Source organism: Mizuhopecten yessoensis, unplaced genomic scaffold, assembly GCF_002113885.1.
Source record: "Mizuhopecten yessoensis strain PY_sf001 unplaced genomic scaffold, ASM211388v2 scaffold827, whole genome shotgun sequence".
NCBI lineage: Eukaryota > Metazoa > Mollusca > Bivalvia > Pectinida > Pectinidae > Mizuhopecten > Mizuhopecten yessoensis.
Genome location: NW_018403741.1, coordinates 53,016 through 76,128, shown reverse-complemented (window position 1 = coordinate 76,128; position 23,113 = coordinate 53,016). Strand labels below are relative to the sequence as shown.

The window sequence follows — 23,113 nt, the reverse complement described above, 5'->3', positions numbered from 1 at the left end:
CTGGAATCATCCTCGATATCCAGGGGTTAGGCTCACTTTCCATCTCTGCACCCCTGGAATCATCCTCGATATCAAGGGGTTAGGCTCACTTTCGATCTCTGCACCCCCGGAATCATCCTCGATATCAAGGAGTTACGCTCACTTTCGCTCCCTGCACTCCTGGAATCATCCTTGATATCCAGGAGTTACGCTCACTTTCGCTCTCTGCACATCTGGAATCATCCTTGATATCTAGGGGTTACGCTCACTTTCGATCTCTGCACTCCTGGAATCATCCTTGATATCCAGGGGTTACACTCACTTTCGCTCTCTGCACTCCTGGAATCATCCTCTTTATCCAGGGGTTAGGCTCATTTTCGCTCTCTGCACTCCTGGAATCATCCTCGATATCCAGAGGTTACGCTCCTTTTGATCTCTGCACTCCTGGAATCATCCTTGATATCCAGGAGTTATATCGCGACCGCGAGATTATTTTGATCAAAGGATCAAACTAGCCTTCTCGTCCAATCCCCATGGTGCTGCACATTGAGCCTTATATTTTGCTATGACATATTCAAGGGGTGCAAAGAGCGAAAGTGAGCTTACACCCTGGATATCGAGGATGAGGGAATATTCTAATTTTGCATCCCGTTAATTTAGATCAGTACATATGTGTTCATGCTATGATGATTTTTACGCTTGATTCGAATTTCAACCAATTCCAGCTTGAGAATTAAACTGAAGTGTTCCATGCTTGTTGTTAACTCATTGTTGTTATAAATTTAATAAAAATATCATTTTGACATATCTTTCCCTTAACTGATGACAAACTTTGATATCGTTGTTGTTATTTTTTGCTAATAAGTTAATGGAGTCTGAAAGTAATGCGTCGTAAAACATTTAAGAGAAAAAACAAGCGTTTCAATGTACAGTATATCTCGCTTTGGTATTTGGTATCCTAGCCTTTAAAAGAAGAGTAGGATTGGTTTAAGCTACGTGAGTTTTATAAATATAAACTTTATATTTATTTTACAACAATTATGAAACAAGTTATTATAACGCTGGTGGTCCTAATGTGGGAGGAAACTGGAGTACCAGAAGAAAACCCACGTGAACGGGCAGGTGGCCCCATTCCTTTTCTCGGTCCGATCGGGGAATACAACCCAAACCGCCTTGGAGATAGCTATAGGCGAGAGCTTTATCCACTGCGCCACCCGACAATCTTCGTACGTTTTAGAAGACGTAGGGGCGCACGTCAGTGGCGGATCCAGAGACCTATCTGGGGGGGTTTCCAAATTTCCTGGGGGGGTTTCCATGTTGGAAAAAATTGAGGAAAATGGTGAAAATACATGATTTTTAAAGAAAATTCTCAGGGTGGGGGGGTTTCCTGAAGCCCAAAAAACCCCTCTGGATCCGCCACTGCACGTGGAAGTTGATTAAGCGTTAACGACAAATTAAAGGTGTCGCTCTTTTCACTTTGGAGTATTCATTATTTGTGTATTTGGAATGACCGAATGAAATTACTTTTAAGATATATATCTCAATGTGTTGTTAAATTATTGCATGAAAATATTGTAAGGAATAAAGTTAACACTTCTGGTATTCGGGAAAATGTAAGACACTTCACATAACAAAAATAATTTAAACACTTCACTGTGTCAATTATATATAAGTTTTGTTTTAAATGTATGTATATTTTCTCTATTGGGGTATATTTTAAAATTAATATATTCATTGATGTGTTAAAACAACAAAGTCTTTTTTAAAGATTTTACAATTGCATTTTATTTCTTATTTTGTTTTCAAAGAATTGTTTATTCATCAATTTTGTGATTTTTTTCCTTTCTGAGAAACCCTGCAGACGAGTTGCTCCTGAAATGCGCATAACAGCGTTGTCTTTATCAAGAGAAATTATTCAAGGAAGCGAAATCCTATGTTGCTTGAGATAACTAATTAATATGCAATTCGCGCGTAAAACAAACAAAACAGTCTCATTTGAAAGTATAAAACATATTTTTTTCTTTTTTCATTTGTCGTTACAGTACGTATATTGTTGACGTCATACCTGTTTATATTTGGTAGACATATTGCATTAACGGTATATAACTGTTAGCTGTTTTACCTGGCTTCGCGGCCTAGATGACAGGTGAAAACCACACAGGTAATCAACTATCATCTCGTTATTCAGAAATGACAGGCGAGAACTATAAAACAATTCACAATGAGACTTCAAACAGGTCAGCTGTGATGTCATCAGGTATGGCCACCGTCAGTTGTAAGACGAGCAGTGATTGGTTAAGATCTCGTGTTTCCTCGTGGAGAGAGTATAAATAGGAACGCCGTCTGTATTGACTCTTAAGAATCTAACACAGCTCAACTGAAAATGAAGGTAAGATTACCGATATATATTTAATATAGACAGATAAATACTGTCATTTCATGCAAGTTGATATATTTTCATAGATGTATTTTAAAAATTCATTATTTTATTTTCATTATTTCCTACTTGATTTTGTTTATTTACATTTGATAAATCTGTGTATGATAATATTTTTCGACATGAACATATCTGATCGTTTTTGAGACAACTATTTAGACACGTGTTATATAATATATATAATTATTATCATTATGTCATATTGTAATCGCTTACTTAGAGATATAAAGGTATTTCCTTCGACTTGAAACGTCTGACGGTGATTGGAGATAGTTGATTGATTGATTATACACCAGTGATACACTATATCATATTTTAATATAACATTCAAAAACCCTAATGTACGTTTTTAATATGCATGGTTCCCCATTTGACTAACATAAACAAAATCATGTTTAAAAGACGAATGTAACATGCACCTACCTAGTGAATTAAACTGCAACATTCAGCTATTTTGTCTTTCTATTACTCATCAATGATACCAGAGGCAAACAGTTGGAATTCAAAATGAAAGTATACCAAGATACAGGATCGATATAAAATAATTTTTATTTAACGTCGCATATTTGAAACTATAAAACATTAACACTGTAGTGCTGTTCTTGCGACAAACATGGAGTATAATAACAATCACGTGCAGGTAATTACAAAGACTAGTTAAAGACAAACAAATATCACAGAGGCAATTAAACAGGTACATTGTAATAACAAAGACTAGTTAAAGACAAACAAATATCCCAGAGGCAATTAAACAGGTAATAACAAAGACTAGTTAAAGACAAACAAATATCACAGAGGCAAATTAAAAAGTAAAACAAGGTACACAAGCAAAGCAGCACATACATAACCACGGAAAGGTAGCAAAATAACTTAAATTCATAAAACTAAGATTAAGTACTGAAAACTTTTATGTCCAACAAGTATTTCTTATCAAGGGTTAAATACCATTACAGTGAAATATACATATATGCTAATATAGCAAAACATAAAAAATGACAGGATATACAGGATTATTCACTAATATAGTGTGGTTTAAAAGGGACATTCATGTTACCAATAATCGTTACCATAATCACGATGATGTAAATGATTAGTACAAAACTAGCAGAATGATTGAAATATTAAAAACACATTTTTTAATCCAATTTTTTAAAATATTTATAAAGGACTTTTATAATTCAATTTCACATTTAAAGAAATGCAAGGAATATACATAATATGTCACAAAAAGCTTGGAATTATTATTTACAGCTAAAGCACAAACACACACAAATCAAGTTTTTATCATTTTCCAAATGTTTGTATTCTTAAATAAAATACAAAATATTTAAATCTATTTGGCGTTATTTGGTGTTGTTACTTGTTACTTGGTGGTGCCGAAATCGTTTCAGCTATATTGAAAAAAAGTTGAAAGTTGATTTTTTTGTTGAATACATTATAGCTTGATTGTGTTAATGTTGTTTTTTCTCTCTCTCAGCTATTGTTGGTGTTAGCTTCCCTGCTGGTGGCGGCTCAAGGGCAAGAGGTGATACTAAATGCGCCAGGGATTATTGAAACTAACAAGGAGCAGTGCGAAAGGGAGCTACTGAGATATCAAATTTGGGACTGGCGGATCATGTTCCCTGAGGATGTTGTTCGGAACATATATAACAGGTAGGTGTCATATAGTTGACAATATGCAGTCGTTTAATGGCGAATTAATCAAACTATTAAAACTAAAACAAACGAAAGAAAAGTTATTATACAACCAACCAGGTGTATTGCACTGCCGTTTTTCAGACAGAAAAATTATACGCTGTGGGAGGTAATGAGTATTTACAAATATGTTATACGCCGTGTGAGGTAATGAGTATTTACAAAATATTTTATACGCTGTGTGAGGTAATGAGTATTTACAAAAAATTGTATACGCCGTGTGAGGTAATGAGTATTTACAAATATGTTATACGCTGTGTGAGGTAATGAGTATTTATAAATATTTTATACGCTGTGTGAGGTAATGAGTATTTACAAATATTGTATACGCCGTGTGAGGTAATGAGTATTTACAAAATATTTTATACGCTGTGTGAGGTAATGAGTATTTATAAATATTTTATACGCTGTGTGAGGTAATGAGTATTTACAAAAGATCAACCGATCGATTAATGTCTGTGATGCAGATTATTTTATACATATAATCTGAATCTATAAATGAGACTCTTTTCTCATATGCAAAGCTAGTTCACTAGGCATTACTGTTTAACCTTCATTGAAAACCTAAATACCCCATTTTTATTGAATGCCTACAGTGCCATGTTGTTCGTATAATGTATCCTTTAATAAATAACTTGAATATTCGGTTTTTTTCAGGCTCCTTCCTCAAATAGAGAAGGCATTCATAGGCCATCAAGATCTCCTCCAGAAAATGGACAACTACTCAAGCTATCAAACTGCGCTTCCACACATGCGAGGAGAGGGGTAAGTTCGGGTGAACTCAGAGGATGAATAAATTAGCCGTCTGTCAAAATTGAACAAAACATACGAAAGATATCAATCGACAACCAAAAAGGCACGTGCATAAATTTTACACAAAACTAACAACCCACCTAACGTCACAAAAGGCAGGAAATGTTTTTGTTATGAAATGTTATAACGCTTTTTTTATTTTTTTTATTTATCAAACTTATTTTATGCACCATATTCATATCAACGACTAAAAATAACAACACATTTCTTGATCATAAACCAAAATAAAAGCTTTTATAAAATTACAACAAATCTGTTGACACGTGTTTTTAAGTTAGCTACATGTATGGTAAAACATTTGAAATGGCAAATACACTGTTGTGTCATTTCTATAAAAATTGGCCTATGATGTACATAATCAAGATTGAAACCAGTTTTCCTCAGTGTCCTATCATGAGACGAAATTGAAGAAACATGGAAAAATATTATGACCTAGTGGAATGGCGTGTTAGCGTTTTCTGATGGTGGATTTCCTCTTAGATTGGTGGTCTTTGTTACCCACCATTAAATTATCTGTTTACTCTAAAACCTCAAAATATACTGTAAAATCACTCGTTTTTGTGGGGTTGTAATTTTGTTGGTTTCGTGGGTAATTATATATGTTTGAGTGGGTACTCGTAAAATTCACGTACTCATGTAATGGTGTTTTGTCGGCAAACCACCAAATTGGGACCCACGAAAATATCTTATTTCTTAGGAAGTCGCAGTTTATATAAATTCTCATTTAGGAAACCTAGACTCATTTTCAAAGCTGACCTAATTCCAAGGTAGTTTTATTTTGTTTGAGTGGGTACTCGTAAAATTCACGTACTCATGTAATGGTGTTTTGTCGGCAAACCACCATATTTGGGACCCACGAAAATATCTTATTTCTTAGGAAGTCGCAGTTTATCTAAATTCTCATTAAGGAAACCTAGACTCATTTTCAAAGCTGACCTAATTCTAAGGTACTTTTATTTTGTCGTTTTCTTTCGACATATTTATAATGTATTTTTTTTATATAGAATAGCATGCCACCAGAAATAAGTTGCTTTAATAAAAAAAAATGTCTTGCAGAGATTTCACCGACTGCAGGGATTTGTGCCCATCTACACCCATTCGTGTTGGTGGTATAGCCATAGCAAACGTATCAGCACTGGGAAACCGGGATGTCTGTTTAATTGTCAAACCAGAGCTCCAGAATTTCCATTACCAACAATGCAAGTGAGTGATATATTTTTGTTTAAATTTCAGCTCGATTTGTATGTATTGGGTTTGTTTTTGATCGTTCAAATCCAGTGTTTACGAGGCCACACTTTCCACAACACCTGTTTTCCGCGAACGTTATAGATAATGAGTCATAAATGTAATCTGTTTAAAATAATGGAACAATTTACTGATATCACACTTTCCACAAAAACATCGTCTTTTGTGAAATCATAAACTGCGATATATGTCGTTGTCACATCTTTAATCCTGTTTATTTTTAAACTCACGCTTTGTTTCATTACACTTTTCTTTCAAGTTGTTACGTTATTCGGCTTTATGACAATTATTTAGCGTTTATTTAACAACCCTTTGACAATAAGCTTATATGTAACAGCTAAAATTTTGTATACATATACCTCCTCGGCAAGTCGTTTTTCTCAAACATGTAGATTCCGTGTGTTATTTTACACAGGTTGATAGTAAAGGATGTGTTATTTTAAAACAAAGTAATGTTCAATGTACTTTGTACTCTCATGGGAAGACTCAGAAAATATACGAACATGAGGTACAATTGTGTTGCAAAATTACTGAGTTATCCCCAACAAGTGTAAATCAAATCAAATTGCTTTATATAATATCTCTTTGTGTAGTCCTCTTTAGTGGAAGAAATATAACCGATACAGTAGGCAAATAATACTGTAAACATAGATAATACAGTAGACAAATACACACTGTAAACATAGATAATACCGTAGGCAAATACACACTGTAAACATAGACAATACAGTAGGCAAACACACACTGTAAACATAGATAATACAGCTAGGCAAGCACACACTGTAAACATAGTTAAAACAGGAGGCAAATACACACTGTAAACATAGATAATACAGTAGGCAAACACACACTGTAAACATAGATAATACAATAGGCAAACACACACTGTAAACATAGATAATACAGTAGGCAAATACACACCGTAGACGTAGATTATACAGTAGGCAAACACACACTGTAAACATAGATAATACAGTAGGCAAATGCACACTGTAAACATAGATACTACAGTAGGCAAACACAAACTGTAAACATAGATACTAGGGTAGGCAAACACACACGGTAAACATAGAAGATACAAAAGGCAAACACACACTGTAAATTAGATAATACAGTAGGCAAATGCACACTGTAAACATAGAAGATACAAAAGGCAAACACACACTGTATTATCTATGTTTACGGTGTGTATTTGCCTACGGTATTATATATGTTTACAGTGTGTGTTCGCCTACTGTATAATCTACGTTTACGGTGTGTATTTGCCTACGGTATTAAACATGTTTACAGTGTGTGTATGCCTACTGTATTATCTATGCTTACAGTGTGTGTTTGCCCACTGTATTATCTAAATTTGCAGTGTGTGTTTGCCTATTGTAAACATAGATAATACAGTAGGCAAACACACACTGTAAACATGTATAATACCGTAGGTAAATACACACTGTAAACATTCATATTTTAGTGGTATTCTTATTATAGCGCTTTTTGCATATTAAACTAAATTATGATTTTGCTTATTGCAGTTTCTGTTTATAGTTTTATATTGCATGTATTGTGAGTTTACCGATGCACTTATATGCTAAAATTAAAACAAATGTGTGACAGCATAAACAAAAGTATTCTTCTAAAATACTTTAAGCATGGAATTATGTGAAAAAGGACATAATGAGAAATTTGCATCAAATACATAATTCACTTTTACTTCATGTACAGTAACAAAATGGCTGCAGAAGTTCCAGATTCAAGAGACTTCGAAATGAAATATGCCTGTGTTCCCGATGGCTTCATTAGAAGGAAGCTAATCGTGTTCTGTCCGAACGCTCCAATGGGTCAGTGTAGGGAAGTGGAGGTGTCAACTCCTATGGCCTGCAGTCCAAAGCTAGCTAAATGTTCATTCACTGATGAATATCTTGAGAAGAAGAAAAGGGAAGACAATCTGAGAAGTCAAGACAAGGCGACAAAGCGTAATAAATACCTAAGTGGTCTATTTAAAATTAAAGTATAGTGGGTGCGCGAATTTGAACAGAGATATTAGTTTGGTTTTTACTTCAAATTGCATCAACTAGGTAGATACAAACAAACCAAATGAATTCATCAATGATCAGTACATATTGTACATTGTATATACGCCCAGTCCTTTTCACATATTCACAATGGTTTGTTTTAATATTTTATATTCAAAATGGTGTTTATTTACTTTGTTTTTGACACTGTTGTTATTTGAAAATTGTATCTGTCATTTGTCTATTTGTAACTTTTGTGTATTGAGCTTTTAACCTGCCCATGACGTGATATCCATCAGTGGAAAGTGCAATAAAATTTACAGTGATGCATCGTACTTTGTTTTGGTTTTGTTTCTTGTGTTTTGCAGACTTTCTCATTGACATTTTGCTGAATGTCTATTAAATTATAATTTTGTCATTAAACGTTTACTTCTTTATTAAGAGGGACACGTTTTGAAGGCCTTTTCAAAGCCATAGTAAGATTAGCGTAGTTATAATACACCGAAAAGTAGAAAGCACTTCCTTTCCTAAACTGAAGTATAATAAGGACATATTTACATCAAATAGAGATAAGGAAATATGACTTAATATCTATACCACCCGATTAAAGTACTATTCGGTGTTAATAAGGATATCTAATAAAGCTATATTTGTATCTCTATCGCTAATAATGGGTTCTAGAAGGAGGGGGAAATTACCATAACCTGCTGTAAATGTTTAGATAACTGCACCGAATATTTCAAACAAAAATGGAATACTTTGTATTTCAGGTATTTTTATGATGTCACAAGAATGGTTACTGTAGTGTCTTTTTCATCGACTAACTATTTTTTTTAATAGATGGTTTTCTTACTTTGGGTATCATTTTTGGAAGGTTCCATTGTGACGTCGCAATGCATCATGACGTCATCATTTTCAGTATTATGATTAGACAACGTGAATACACGAAAACGTTTTAAATATCAATGACAGTAGCTAGAACAACGTTCCCACTTGCGGTGATCATGGGAGTACAGGGAAACTATTGGGATTCGTTTGCGCATACAAAATGTCCCGTTAACAGAAACAACCGACGGTTCCCGATTGTAGATTGACTCCCAAGAAATTAGAGACATGTTCGGTTTTTTTTGTTTGATATTTTTGTTTTTGGGGGTTTTGGGTGGGGGTTTTTCTGGAAATTGATACATGTGCGAATAGTTAAGTGTAGACTAACTTTTACCCCATAACGCACCAACCTGGTCGTGTATAATATTTAGACTAATATGGCACATAAGCAAAGCACTACCAACCCGGACGTAATGGCAGGTATTTTCATGTGCTTTTATCTGTTTTTACTTTGCCTCGTATGCCAAAATTATAGTTGGTCTTTCCCAATCTTATACAATCGGTGAATTCAAGCTAATTAATTAAATTTAATTGTTTACCTGTTGTGTTAAAACTTTGAGTTATCTACTTGGAATACAGGTAACAGTATCTAGTCTCACACAATGCCAAGTGTTATAGAGTCTGTTCTTAGTCCCCAACGGTTCCCGTTGCGGGCTATAGGTTTGCTTTCCGTCCGTCCGTTCTAAAAGTTTGTTTGAGGCAATCTTCTATATTATTTAACCTCGATTAGACCCATTCGGTATGCAAATACATCTTGGGATGATGGAGTGTCATGTATACTGTAAACTATGTTTTGATCTTTGGCCTCAACATTTGAAAATAGTTTGTCTGGGGCACATTTTCTATACTATTTTACCTGAAGTAACCATATTTGATATGGTATTACATTTTGGGATGGTGGAGTGTCATGTCTTTAACAAAAGGGACGGTGACCTATATTTTGACCTGTGATCTTTACCTTTGATAAAATTGTCCTAGAGTATATTTTCTATACATTTTCACATAGAGTAAACAGATTTAGTACGCAAATAGATCTTTTGATGGCGGAGTGCCAAGTATAAAAAGAAGGTTACTGTGAACTATGCTTGACCTTTCACCTTATCCTTTAAAAATGATCTGGAGCACATCTTCTACACAATTTCACATGGAGGAACCAGATTTGGTGTGCAAGTATATATTGGCTATTGGATTGCAGGTTACAAGAAATACTTTGCAATGTTCATGATGAAATAAGTTATTTATATTATAGTTTATTTGAATTCATATATTTCATTATTGCTTTGAATTTGCTTGTTCTCTCAAATCTATTCCATTTAATCACAATATATCAATTAGCAAAGTAATGCAAATGTTCGCAAACTTAAGGGAAGTATGTCAAAACCATTAAGTCAACCATTTGATTTTAACTGATGGATTTGCATTCTTTTGACAAGGAGTACAAGTGATGAGTCTTAAATGGATGAAAATGCCATATGTTGTTGTAAAATGTTCGTTTTACTCTCCGCATTGGCTGACTCAATCTTTGTATAAGAGCGTCCTTACTTCTTATTTGCAATAATGAAAATTATATATAGAGGATCTGACACTCGTATTCATGTAATATTTGATTTATTGAACGAGTTTATTAATTTCATATGAAATTAATAAACGAGTTTAATAAATTCAATATTACATGACCACGAGTGTAAGATTATATTTATTATATAATTCGAGAAACACTCTTTTTCTTGACAGGTCTCCTCTATATAAATTGTACCGATGGCTGACGAAAGGACGCATTACATGCATTTTGTTTGGAGCATGTGCGCCACAAAAAAATAGTTTCAGAAACTTCTCGAGAACCTTTTCAATGAACAAACAATCATTTAGGTTTTCTTCATCAACCAATGTTTTAATAATTATCATAACAACATTAATATTATTTTTTTATACGAAAACCATATAACGAATTGACGTTTACGAAAACAGCAGTGACGTCACATATTTGGCACAACGGCGCGTGCACTGTCAAGGTAAAGGTCATCACAATACACATCGAAGTCTGCACTTTTTAAAAGTTTACAGGGACTGGAGTGATTGTCAATCTCTATAACACAAGCGCATTTCTTTCGAGAGGGTTGTTGGTGAATGTGAACCTCGATGTTCCGCCTGTCACTGAGCCAGAAAATATACTATTGAATCCGCCATGAAACTGGAACACTGATGAAGTTGACCGGTTACACGTGTTCGCAACTGATTGTGTGTATGTCGGAGAAGTTCAAGTGGAATATGAACATGCATGTGTTGAATTTCTGTGAAGCTAACACTCGTGTTTATATAATATTGAATTTATTAAACTCTTTTGTTAATTTCATTCTCCATGCCTCTGCTATCAATGCAAACAAACAGTTACTCGGTCAGCCAATTTGTTTACAAACGCAGAAGTTGTCGTGCGTAGGAATATGACCTGTTTCACACGGTGACAAGACTCATTTGCATGTTTATTGTACGTGTGCTATATCGTTTTTATTGAACGGCAATATTGCACGGAAATAGCCTGTATTATATAATAAATATTTTATGGTATTGGGAAAGGTCGAATTTACGGGACAGACCGTTGCATTTTTGCTGTCAAAATACTGTCCTTTTTGTAGATGTTTTTTCATATTTGTAACTTTTCATAAAAGTTCCATTATGTATGAGTTTTTGAAGCTATTTGCATACCGGTAAACATTTCCAATTTATGAAAACAACTGTTGACAGTGGGACGGAAATATCTAAAAGAAGGGCAGGTTATAGATTTGTGTTGAGTCTCTATTGTATTTTTATTCATTTTTTTTAATAAAGAATCTATATTAAAATACAGATAGTTTAAATTATACCAATTAATTGAATACAAGGTGCATGGTTCGTTATAGGAATCTATCGAACTATTAAATCATGTAAGAAAACATTTGAACAGAATTTCGTACTTGCCTGTTCCTATAGAGGCAAGAGTTCGAGCGGGACGAAGTTAGGCTAAAATAAACCTTGCTTTACTTCATAAAAAACATAAGGGTTAAGCTTTTCATATATAAATGTTGTTAGTTTTATATACGTATAAAATGTATTGTCGTACGTACAAACCGACATCTGTTTATAATCTCCTACATTATAAGTGAGCGAATACTGCTTACTACATGTCAGTGTAAAATCGAAATACTTCAGTAAGGTAAACGTGATACATTTCATGACATTCAATTCTGATCGAATTCAACATAGCTCGAAGTAATGACAAGAATCAAAACAAAACAAAAATCTCCGACCCGAGGGTTGATAGTATAAAATAGTATCTTGGTAAAGAAGTAGTTCACACTGTTGGAAAGTCCGAATATTCTGACGTTTTATCGACTTTTTTCATATCGGTCTATCGTCGATTAACGACAGACCGATATGAAAAAAAGTCGATAAAACGTCAGAATAATTCGGACTAACTGTTGGAATTACTTCCTTGTCCCATATTTGTTAATATATATGTATGACGAATATTGATACTTGATCGAATATTTTGAACAGTATGTACATTATTCAAAGGCGATTCTAGACGATCATGTACATTGTATGTATATATATATATGTTTATGTCATACAATTTTGGAAAAGATAATTAAACAAAAAATTAAAAAAAAAATCAGGAACACTCCTTTTTGGGTGCTTCATCTTCTATAAACAGGGGGTAATACTAAACGTTAAAACAGATATCAGGATGGAACTATTGTTTTGCGACTATAGCTTATGTTGTTGTACACTTTACCTTAACATTGTAGTCTATTTTCCAATAAACAATGTGTATTCAGAAATCAGAATACGGGATTGTGTCCAGCAAAGTGAGACGCATGATTGTTGGTCTATGATATATTGTATATACTTTGGCAGGTACAATAAAAACTAACGGATGACCATTAGGGCAGTGTGTTCAGCTAGCTGTTATTAGCTACACTCACTCTGCGTGTTCTTGTTTGATGTAAGTTTACTGAGCTATGTGTGGATTTTTGAACAGATGTGTGGAAAATAAATATACATTTCCAGATGTGAATAATGAATATTAAAAAAAAAAAAAAAAAAAACACTCTAGGGATTGACGATTTCTCTGTTGCACTGTCCTGATTTATGCGAAAATGTCAATTTTATGCCAATTGCAGGTCAATTGTTGGTCAATTTGTTCACGCCAAAGATACCTAAATTAATGTATATGTTGACCTGTGTATCTCCCGTCAATTCTTTCTAATTATGTCTATCTTAACCTGTCCACAACTGTGTAACGTTAGATTATTTCTGTTTTTGTTAGACATTTGATGAAGTTGTTTTCTTTGTCATACATTTAAAATGTCACTCATACCTCATCCTGCAAAAAAACAAAAGACTTATTCGTTAAATATCAAAGAATTTTTACGCTGTGTGATGAAAGAGTTTGGCCATTCATCATAGTTATGTTTCCTATTTGTCGGAGTTGATAAATAGTGCCCATTAAGACCCAATAATCCTCGTTCTTGGAAACAATGTTAATGGGCGTTGATTAATAATGCCCATTTAGCATCAATAATCCTCATTCTTAGGTTTGTTTATATTCATTACGATGTATGAGGAAGGGGGGGGGGGGAACTCATTTTAACGAAACATGATAAAGTATTCATATTTCTGTGCATTTTGTAACGTTTCCCATGGGTTCTAAGCCCATCCTTTTCTCTCTCAGTTACGAAGCTTTGCGAAGGAACATCTTCAAACAGAACCAACCTCTTGGTCTACAACATCTGTGAGCCTTTCAATTACCATAAAACTCTATGATATACATATCCTACTTACAAATTTAACTTTTTGAAAATGTTTAATCTTGTTTAAAATGTTTAATCTTGTTTAAAAAAAAAAAAAAGTTGTTCTGCCCCCTGCATTTATGGGCAATTGTCTGTCGTTTGAAATCACATTTTAAGCACACCACATGTTTTGTCGGAGGTTTTATGCAAAGAGCAATTATTTTAGTAAAATTTTACCAAAATATACAAGCAAATTTACCTTGTATATTGACCAAATTATTAGAGGTTGCAAAATGTTAATAAACAGTTATTAAGCTTATCATGTTTTGCGCAACTTTACCCTGGACCTGACTGCATTGCCTAATCGTTTAATCATGACATCAGGTTACAAGGCCTTACGGCGTCATCGTTCACTGTGGCGCCATAGTTCATTGCAATTTCCCGGATCGAAAACAGGAATAGTGTATTCCCAAGAAAACATACTGTTTTCTAGAAATTTTACCTGAACGTTGTAGGAGAACAATAGGCCCCATACTCGTGACGGTCGATTATCATTTTTATCTTACTCTTGTAAGTAAATTTACAAATTGTAAAAGAAACTCGTTAACCCTGTGTCTTTTTTACCATTTCAAAATGGACTACACCGAGTTAGATCAACACGATAACCAGTTATCATTCGTTGGGGAATGTCTTTAAAATCTGATACGTTCTGTAATATAAAACACCTTTTGTACATATAATGTATGTATGTTTGAATATGTTTTCTTAAATACCCTGTGCTATAACTTGTATGCTAAAACCGAACTTCTGATAATTTTGAATTACCTGATAGTATGTAAGATGATGTATTTTCTTACAAGTAGGAAAGCAAATGTATTGCAGTAAGTTCACGACGTCAAACGTTGTTATTTATGAGGCCACAGTTGATCTTATAATTCGTCTTAGTGAATACATGTCAAAGAATAAACATATTTATTAATAGCCTTCTTCGAAATCCAACGGGTTCGCTCTCGATATTCCTATCATCTCTGCTCCAGCAGATATTAAGTATTAAGTGCAAAACCGTTTGGTTCGGAAAAATAATTAGTGAAAGCTGGACATATGGAAACTGATATTAAGTATCATAAATAATTAATAGCCTTCTTCGATATTCCTATCATCGGGTTTATATCCGTCGAAAATGCAATTTCATCATAATACCTATGGTAGATATATAGATCAGTTTTGTTTACACAAGATGACATAAGATTTTTCACACTTCATTCGTTCAGATTTTAAGTATAAATTGACTTGTACTCGCGTATTCAAGATAAACTATTTACTATAATTAGCCTTTGGTTACAAGCTAACCGAGGGGATATGAAATTACAAAAGCATATTTTATATAAGTAACTTATGTTCGTTTAAGTATTTTGTATTGTATTTCTGTCTCATGGTGTCTGTTTTTCTCTGTTTTATGTTGTGACATGTAAATTGTCCATGTTCCTGTCCTGATAAAGGGGCAGATCGCCCTGAAAATTTGACAAATTTGCACTTTCTTTAATACTTCTTTGTTCACATATATATAGATATATATGTATAATAATGATATTGTTACGTTTTTTGTTCGTAAAATCCAACATATCAATCTATTTATGTTAGGCATATTACGGTAATTTTCGCTCCTTGTTCTTATATTATAGTAAATTTTCGTAGACAGCTCTCTTGATCGTTATATTACAGTTTTTTTTCGTAGAAAAACTCTTCTTATTCTAATATTAAAGATATTTTTCGAAGAAAGCCCCTCCTTGTCTTTGTTGAATAGTTTAAATTTTGGAAGATGTATAATTCTTGTAAGCAAATGTTTTGATTTATGAAAGGATATTGTTGGCTGAAAACATAAATCTGCCCTTTGTATTTACGAAAGCAAAAGGTTTTTTTTTCATGGTTTGTTTTGCTTTTCTTTGAGTTATTTAATTACAGTCGTGAGTGATAATGTTAAATAGAATAGATACAAAAAAACAAAGACATTAATCTTCTCCGACAAGTTCTGCTGAAAGTGAGAGGATTCCATTATCCATGCCTTTTACGTCTGAACCCTGCCGTTGATATGAAAGGCGAATGTGTTGTACAATGCATCAGTTAACCACCAAAATTACAAACATATAGGTCCATGGATATCTTGCGAAATATACAGTATACCTTTGCACAGATCTATAGATATACAAAGATTAATAGATATGTTGCGTAATGTACAGTACCTCCTTGTACAGATCCATATATATCTTGCGCAATATACAGTATATCTTTGCAGATCTAAAAATATATTGCGCAATGTACAGTCTTTCTTAGCACATATCTAAAGATATCCTGCGCAATCTATAAATATCCTGAGCAGCTTATGCGTACTAAGAAAACAGATCTACTTCAAAGATAGGTTTTCGACTTGGAGAGTTTTCTTTTTGCTTATAGAAGATCAGTAACCTATTATTTTTTCACTTTAGCAATTGTGTCATATTTTATTTTAATACTAGCAGTTACAATTCCCTCATAGAAACAGTTGTGTTATATCTAATTTATATCCGTCGAAAATACAATTTCATCATAATACCTATGGTAAAAAGATGTTTTAACTTAACAGTCATGTAAATCAATTGTCCACAAACTTATACAAAAACTCTCAAATTGGTCCAATTACAGGTCTAGGGATATTCTAAATTGCATACTTGTATTCATTGTCAGACACAAAAGATCTCAAAGGGATCTTTCTGTCAAAGATCTGGCAAGATCTTCATCAGTTAAAAATACCTTTTCTCTCTCTTGGATTTAAAGTTAATTCAATTCTAAATTATATGCTTTAATGATAGTTTTATGCTGTTGTGTTTAAAATTTTCCTTGCTAAGTGAAGATATCTTTTGATTTTAATCGTTACATGTTTTAAAACAGAAATATTTCTCTAAAATCTGACAGCTCAACTTAGATCAAGCTCAAAATGAAATGCTTATGAAAAATAGGGAACATGAGGAACCGGAGGGACTTGCGTATAAAGTTGGAATAAGCTATAACACTTAAAATGTCAATTTCAAAATCTCTGACTTGTGGCATTATTTAATCAGGTAAAAACTGTAACAATTAGCAAGCAATATGAATCTTGATACGAAAATCAAGAAGGAATTTTGAGAAATAATGATGATAATCATTCCATGTCATATTGCAATATGCTCGCCTAGCTGCATCAGCATTGTTTAAGCGAGCAGTCCAACGGAACCAACTTGTGGATTTCAGATAGATATATCTGTTACCAATTAACAGGTATAACAAACTCAAACTGTCAAAAGCTAGGGTAGCCGCCTGGCTGACAGTGGTCGGATCTTTGCCGTATCAACTTGGTCGCACAGTCAAACTGTGTAAATTGTGGATAGCATTGTTAAAACGCTGACCCTTTTGTTCTCGAGTGTCGGTCGTATACATATGCTTATATAAGGGAATGACAGGGGTGATTACGATCAATGAAACGTTCAACTGCTATGTTACTTAAGGACCTTGNATTGAATCCCCCATGAAACTGGAACACTGATGAAGTTGACCGGGTACACGTGTTCGCCATTGATTGTGTGTATGTCGGAGAAGTTCAAGTGGAATATGAACATGCAGGTGTTGAATTTGTGTGAAGCTAAGAAGTTGTAGTGCGTAGGAATAAGACCTGTTTCACACGGTGACAAGACTCATTTGCATGTTTATTGTACGTGTGCTATATCGTTTTTATTGAACGGCAATATTGCACGGAAATAGCCTGTATTATATAATAAATATTTTATGGTATTGGGAAAGGTCGAATTTACGGGACAGACCGTTGCATTTTTGCTGTCAAAATACTGTTGTTGTTGTTGATGTTTTTTCATATTTGTAACTTTTCATAAAAGTTCCATTATGTATGAGTTTTTGAATCTATTTGCATACCGGTAAACATTTCCAATTTATGAAAACAACTGTTGACAGTGGGACGGAAATACCTAAAAGAAGGGCAGGTTATAGATTTGTGTTGAGTCATTATTGTATTTTTATTCATTTTTTTAATAAAGAATATAGATTAAAATGCAGATAGTTTAAATTATACCAATCAATTGAATACAAGGTGCATGGTTCGTTATAGGGATCTATCGAACTATTAAATCATGTAAGAAAACATTTGAACAGAATTTCGTACATGCCTGTACCTATAGAGGCAAGAGTTCGAGCGGGACGAAGTTAGGCTAAAATAAACCTTGCTTTACTTCATAAAAAACATAAGGGTTAAGCTTTTCATATATAAATGTTGTTAGTTTTATATACGTATAAAATGTAATACGTACAAACCGACATCTGTTTATAATCTCCTACATTATAAGTGAGCGAATACTGCTTACTACATGTCAGTGTAAAATCGAAAATACAAACAGATAAAATTTTCTCCTTCCCAGAGGTTGTAAAACAAAAATCTCCGACCCGAGGGTTGATGTTTTTGTTGTGTTAGCCGAGGCTCTAACGAAGGTTAAATAAAGTACGGACAAGAATATCCTGAAGTTTATTTTTATATCAAAAATGTGAATGGAAAACAATTTGTTAATATATGGGTCAAAGAAGTAATAAAGACGGTAAAATCCCATATAACACTGAATCCTAATGGAGGTATGTCCTTAGGATACGATTTACTTAAAATAGTATATGGGGCAAAGAAGTAATTCACACTGTTGGATAGTCCGAATATTCTGACGTTTTATCGACTTTTTTCATATCGGTCTATCGTCGATGAACGATAGACCGATATGAAAAAAGTCGATAAAACGTCAGAATAATTCGGACTAACTGTTGGAATTACTTCTTTGCCCCATATTTGTTAATATATATGCATGACGAATATTGATACTTGATCGAATATTTTGAACAGTATGTACATTATTTAAAGGCGATTCTAGACGCCCATGTACATTGTATGTATATATATATATGTTTATGTCATACAATTTTGGAAAACATAATTAAACAAAAAATCACAAAAAATCAGAAACACTCTTTTTTGTGTGCTTCATCTTCTATAAACAGGGGGTAATACTAAACGTTAAAACAAATATCAGGATGGAACTATTGTTTTGTGACTATAGCTTATGCTGTTGTACACTGTACTTGAACATTATAGTTTATTTTCCAATAAACAATGTGTATTCAGAAATCAGAATACGGGATTGTGTCCAGCAAAGTGAGACGCATGGTTGTTGGTCAATGATATATTGTATATACTTTGGCAGGTACAATAAAAACTAACGGATGACCTGTAGGGCAGTGTGTTCAGCTAGCTGTTATTAGCTACACTCACTCTGCGTGTTCTTGTTTGATGTAAGTTTACTGAGCTATGTGTGGATTTTTGAACAGATGTGTGGAAAATAAATATACATTTCCAGATGTGAATAATGAATATTCAAAAAAAAATAAAAAAAATATCACTCTAGGGATTGACGATTTCTCTGTTGCACTGTCCTGATTTATTGATTTATGCGAAAATGTCAATCTTATGCCAATTGCAGGTCAATTTTAGGTCAATTTTGTTCACGCCAAAGATACCTAAATTAATGTATATGTTTACCTGTGTATCTCCCGTCAATTCTTTCTAATTATGTCTATCTTAACCTGTCCACAACTGTGTAACGTTAGATTATTTCTGTTTTTGTTAGACATTTGATGAAGTTGTTTTCTTTGTCTTTCATTTAAAATGTCACACATACCTCATCCTGCAAAAAAAAAAAGACTTATCCGTTAAATATCAAAGGAATTTTACGCTGTGTGATGAAAGAGTTTGGCCATTCATCATAGTTTTGTTTCCTATTTGTCGGAGTTGATAAATAGTGCCCATTAAGACTCAATAATCCTCGTTCTTGGAAATAATAATATTGGGGACTCATTTTAACGAAACATGATAAAGTATTCATATGTCTGTGCATTTTGTACCGTTTCCCATGGGTTCTAAGCCCATCCTTTTCTCTCTCAGTTATGAAGCTTTGCGAAGGACCATCTTCAAATTAAAGTTAAAGAACGATTAACAGAACCAACCTCTTGGTCTACAACATATGTGAGCCTTTTAATTACCATAAAACTGTATGATATACATATCCTACGTATAAATTCAACTTTTTGAAAATGTTTAATCTTGTTTAAAATGTTTAATCTTGTTTAAAATGTTTTTAAAAAGTTTTGCTGTCCCCCTGCATTTATGGGCAATTGTCTGTCGTTTGAAATCACATTTTAAGCACACCACATCTTTTGTCGGAGGTTTTATGCAAAGAGCAATTATTTTAGTAAAACTTTACAAAAAATACAAGCAAATTTACGAGTTTTCACCTTGTATATTGACCAAATTATTAGAGGTTGCAAAATGTTATTAAACAGTTATTAAGCTTATCATGTTTAACACATCTTTACCCTGGACCTGACTGCATTGCCTAATCGTTTAATCATGACATCAGGTTACAAGGCCTTACGGCGTCATCGTTCACTGTGGCGCCATAGTTCATTGCAATTTCTCCGATCGTAAACAGGAATAGTGTATTCCCAAGAAAACATACTGTTTTCTAGAAATTTTACCTGAACGTTGTAGGAGAACAATAGGCCCCATACTCGTAACGGTCGGTTATCATTTTTATCTTACTCTTGTTAGTAAATTTACAAATTGTAAAAGAAACTCGTTAACCCTGTGTCTTTTTTACCATTTCAAAATGGACTACATCGAGTTAGATCAACACGATAACCAGCTATCATTCGTTGGGGAATGTCTTTAAAATCTGATACGTTCTGTAATATAAAACACCTTTTGTACATATAATGTATGTATGTTTGAATATGTTTTCTTAAATACCCTGTGCTTTAACTTGTATGCTAAAACCGAACTTCTGATACTTTTGAATTACCTGATAGTATGTAAGATGATGTATTTTCTTACAAGTAGGAAAGCAAATGTATTGCAGTAAGTTCACGACGTCAAAACGTTGTTATTTATGAGGCCACAGTTGATCTCATAATTCGTCTTAGTGAATACATGTCAAAGAATAAACATATTTATTAATAGCCTTCTTCGAAATCCAACGGGTTCGCTCTCGATATTCCTATCATCTCTGCTCCAGCAGATATTAAGTATTAAGTGCAAAAACGTTTGGTTCGGAAGATTAGTGAAAGCTGGACATATGGAAACTGATATTAAGTATCATAAACCACGTTATTTAGGAACTTGAAATATACTTCATATAACGATACATACATAAACATAAACATATTTATTAATAGCCTTCTTCGATATTCCTATCATCGGGTTTATATCCGTCGAAAATGCAATTTCATCATAATACCTATGGTAGATATATTGATCAGTTTTGTTTACACAAGATGACATAAGATTTTTCACACTTCATTCGTTCAGATTTTAAGTATAAATTCACTTGAACTCACGTATTCAAGATAAACTATTTACTATAATTAGCCTTTGGCTACAAGCTAACCGAGGGGATATGCAATTACAAAAGCATATTTTATATAAGTAACTCATGTTCGTTTAAGTATTTTGTATTGTATTTATGTCTCATGGTGTCTGTTTTTCTCTGTTTTATGTTGTGACATGTAAATTGTCCATGTTCCCGTCCTGATAAAGGGGCAGATCGCCCTGAAAATTTGACAAATTTCTCTGTCTGCACTTTCGTTAATACTTTCACATATATATAGATATATATGTATAATAATGATATTGTTACGTTTTCTGTTCGTAAAATCCAACATATCAATCTATTTATGTTAGGCATATTACAGTAATTTTCGCTCCTTGTTCTTATATTATAATAAATTTTCGTAGACAGCTCTCCTGATCGTTATATTACAGGGTTTTTTCGTAGAAAAACTCTTCTTATTCTAATATTAAAGATATTTTTCGAAGAAAGCCCCTCCTTGTCTTTGTTGAATAGTTTAAATTTTGGGAGATGTATAATTCTTGTAAGCAAATGTTTTGATTTATGAAAGGATATTGTTGGCTGAAAACATAAATCTGCCCTTTGTATTTACGAAAGCAAAAGGTTTTTTTTTCATGGTTTGTTTTGCTTTTCTTCGAGTTATTTAATTACAGTCGTGAGTGATAATGTTAAATAGAATAGATACAAAAAAACAAAGACATTAATATTCTCCGACAAGTTCTGCTGAAAGTGAGAGAGATGATGATGTAGTGAGAGGATTCCATTATCCATGCCTTTTACGTCTGAACCCTGCCGTTGATATGAAAGGCGAGTGTGTTGTACAATGCATCAGTTAACCACCAAAATTACAAACATATAGGTCCATGGATATCTTGCGAAATATACAGTATACCTTTGCACAGATCTATAGATATACAAAGATTAATAGATATGTTGCGTAATGTACAGTACCTCCTTGTACAGATCCATATATATCTTGCGCAATATACAGTATATCTTTGCAGATCTAAAAATATATTGCGCAATGTACAGTCTTTCTTAGCACATATCTAAAGATATCCTGCGCAATCTATAAATATCCTGAGCAGCTTATGCGTACTAAGAAAACAGATCTACTTCAAAGATAGGTTTTCGACTTGGAGAGTTTTCTTTTTGCTTATAGAAGATCAGTAACCTATTATTTTTTCACTTTAGCAATTGTGTCATATTTTATTTTAATACTAGCAGTTACAATTCCCTCATAGAAACAGTTGTGTTATATCTAATTTATATCCGTCGAAAATACAATTTCATCATAATACCTATGGTAAAAAGATGTTTTAACTTAACAGTCATGTAAATCAATTGTCCACAAACTTATACAAAAACTCTCAAATTGGTCCAATTACAGGTCTAGGGATATTCTAAATTGCATACTTGTATTCATTGTCAGACACAAAAGATCTCAAAGGGATCTTTCTGTCAAAGATCTGGCAAGATCTTCATCAGTTAAAAATACCTTTTCTCTCTCTTGGATTTAAAGTTAATTCAATTCTAAATTATATGCTTTAATGATAGTTTTATGCTGTTGTGTTTAAAATTTTCCTTGCTAAGTGAAGATATCTTTTGATTTTAATCGTTACATGTTTTAAAACAGAAATATTTCTCTAAAATCTGACAGCTCAACTTAGATCAAGCTCAAAATGAAATGCTTATGAAAAATAGGGAACATGAGGAACCGGAGGGACTTGCGTATAAAGTTGGAATAAGCTATAACACTTAAAATGTCAATTTCAAAATCTCTGACTTGTGGCATTATTTAATCAGGTAAAAACTGTAACA

The 23,113-nt window shown here is 33.3% G+C and overlaps 1 protein-coding gene across 1 annotated transcript; it reads left to right on the top strand.

Moving 5' to 3' along the window:
* Positions 1 to 2,280: 2,280 nt before the first annotated feature.
* Positions 2,281 to 8,510, top strand: LOC110453143. The gene is made up of 5 exons (XM_021501993.1): positions 2,281 to 2,368; positions 3,894 to 4,069; positions 4,769 to 4,876; positions 5,981 to 6,127; positions 7,886 to 8,510. Exons 1-5 carry the CDS (start codon positions 2,363 to 2,365, stop codon positions 8,175 to 8,177), a joined length of 729 nt encoding a protein of 242 aa, XP_021357668.1. The 5' UTR covers positions 2,281 to 2,362; the 3' UTR covers positions 8,178 to 8,510.
* The last annotated feature ends 14,603 nt before the right edge of the window (positions 8,511 to 23,113 follow it).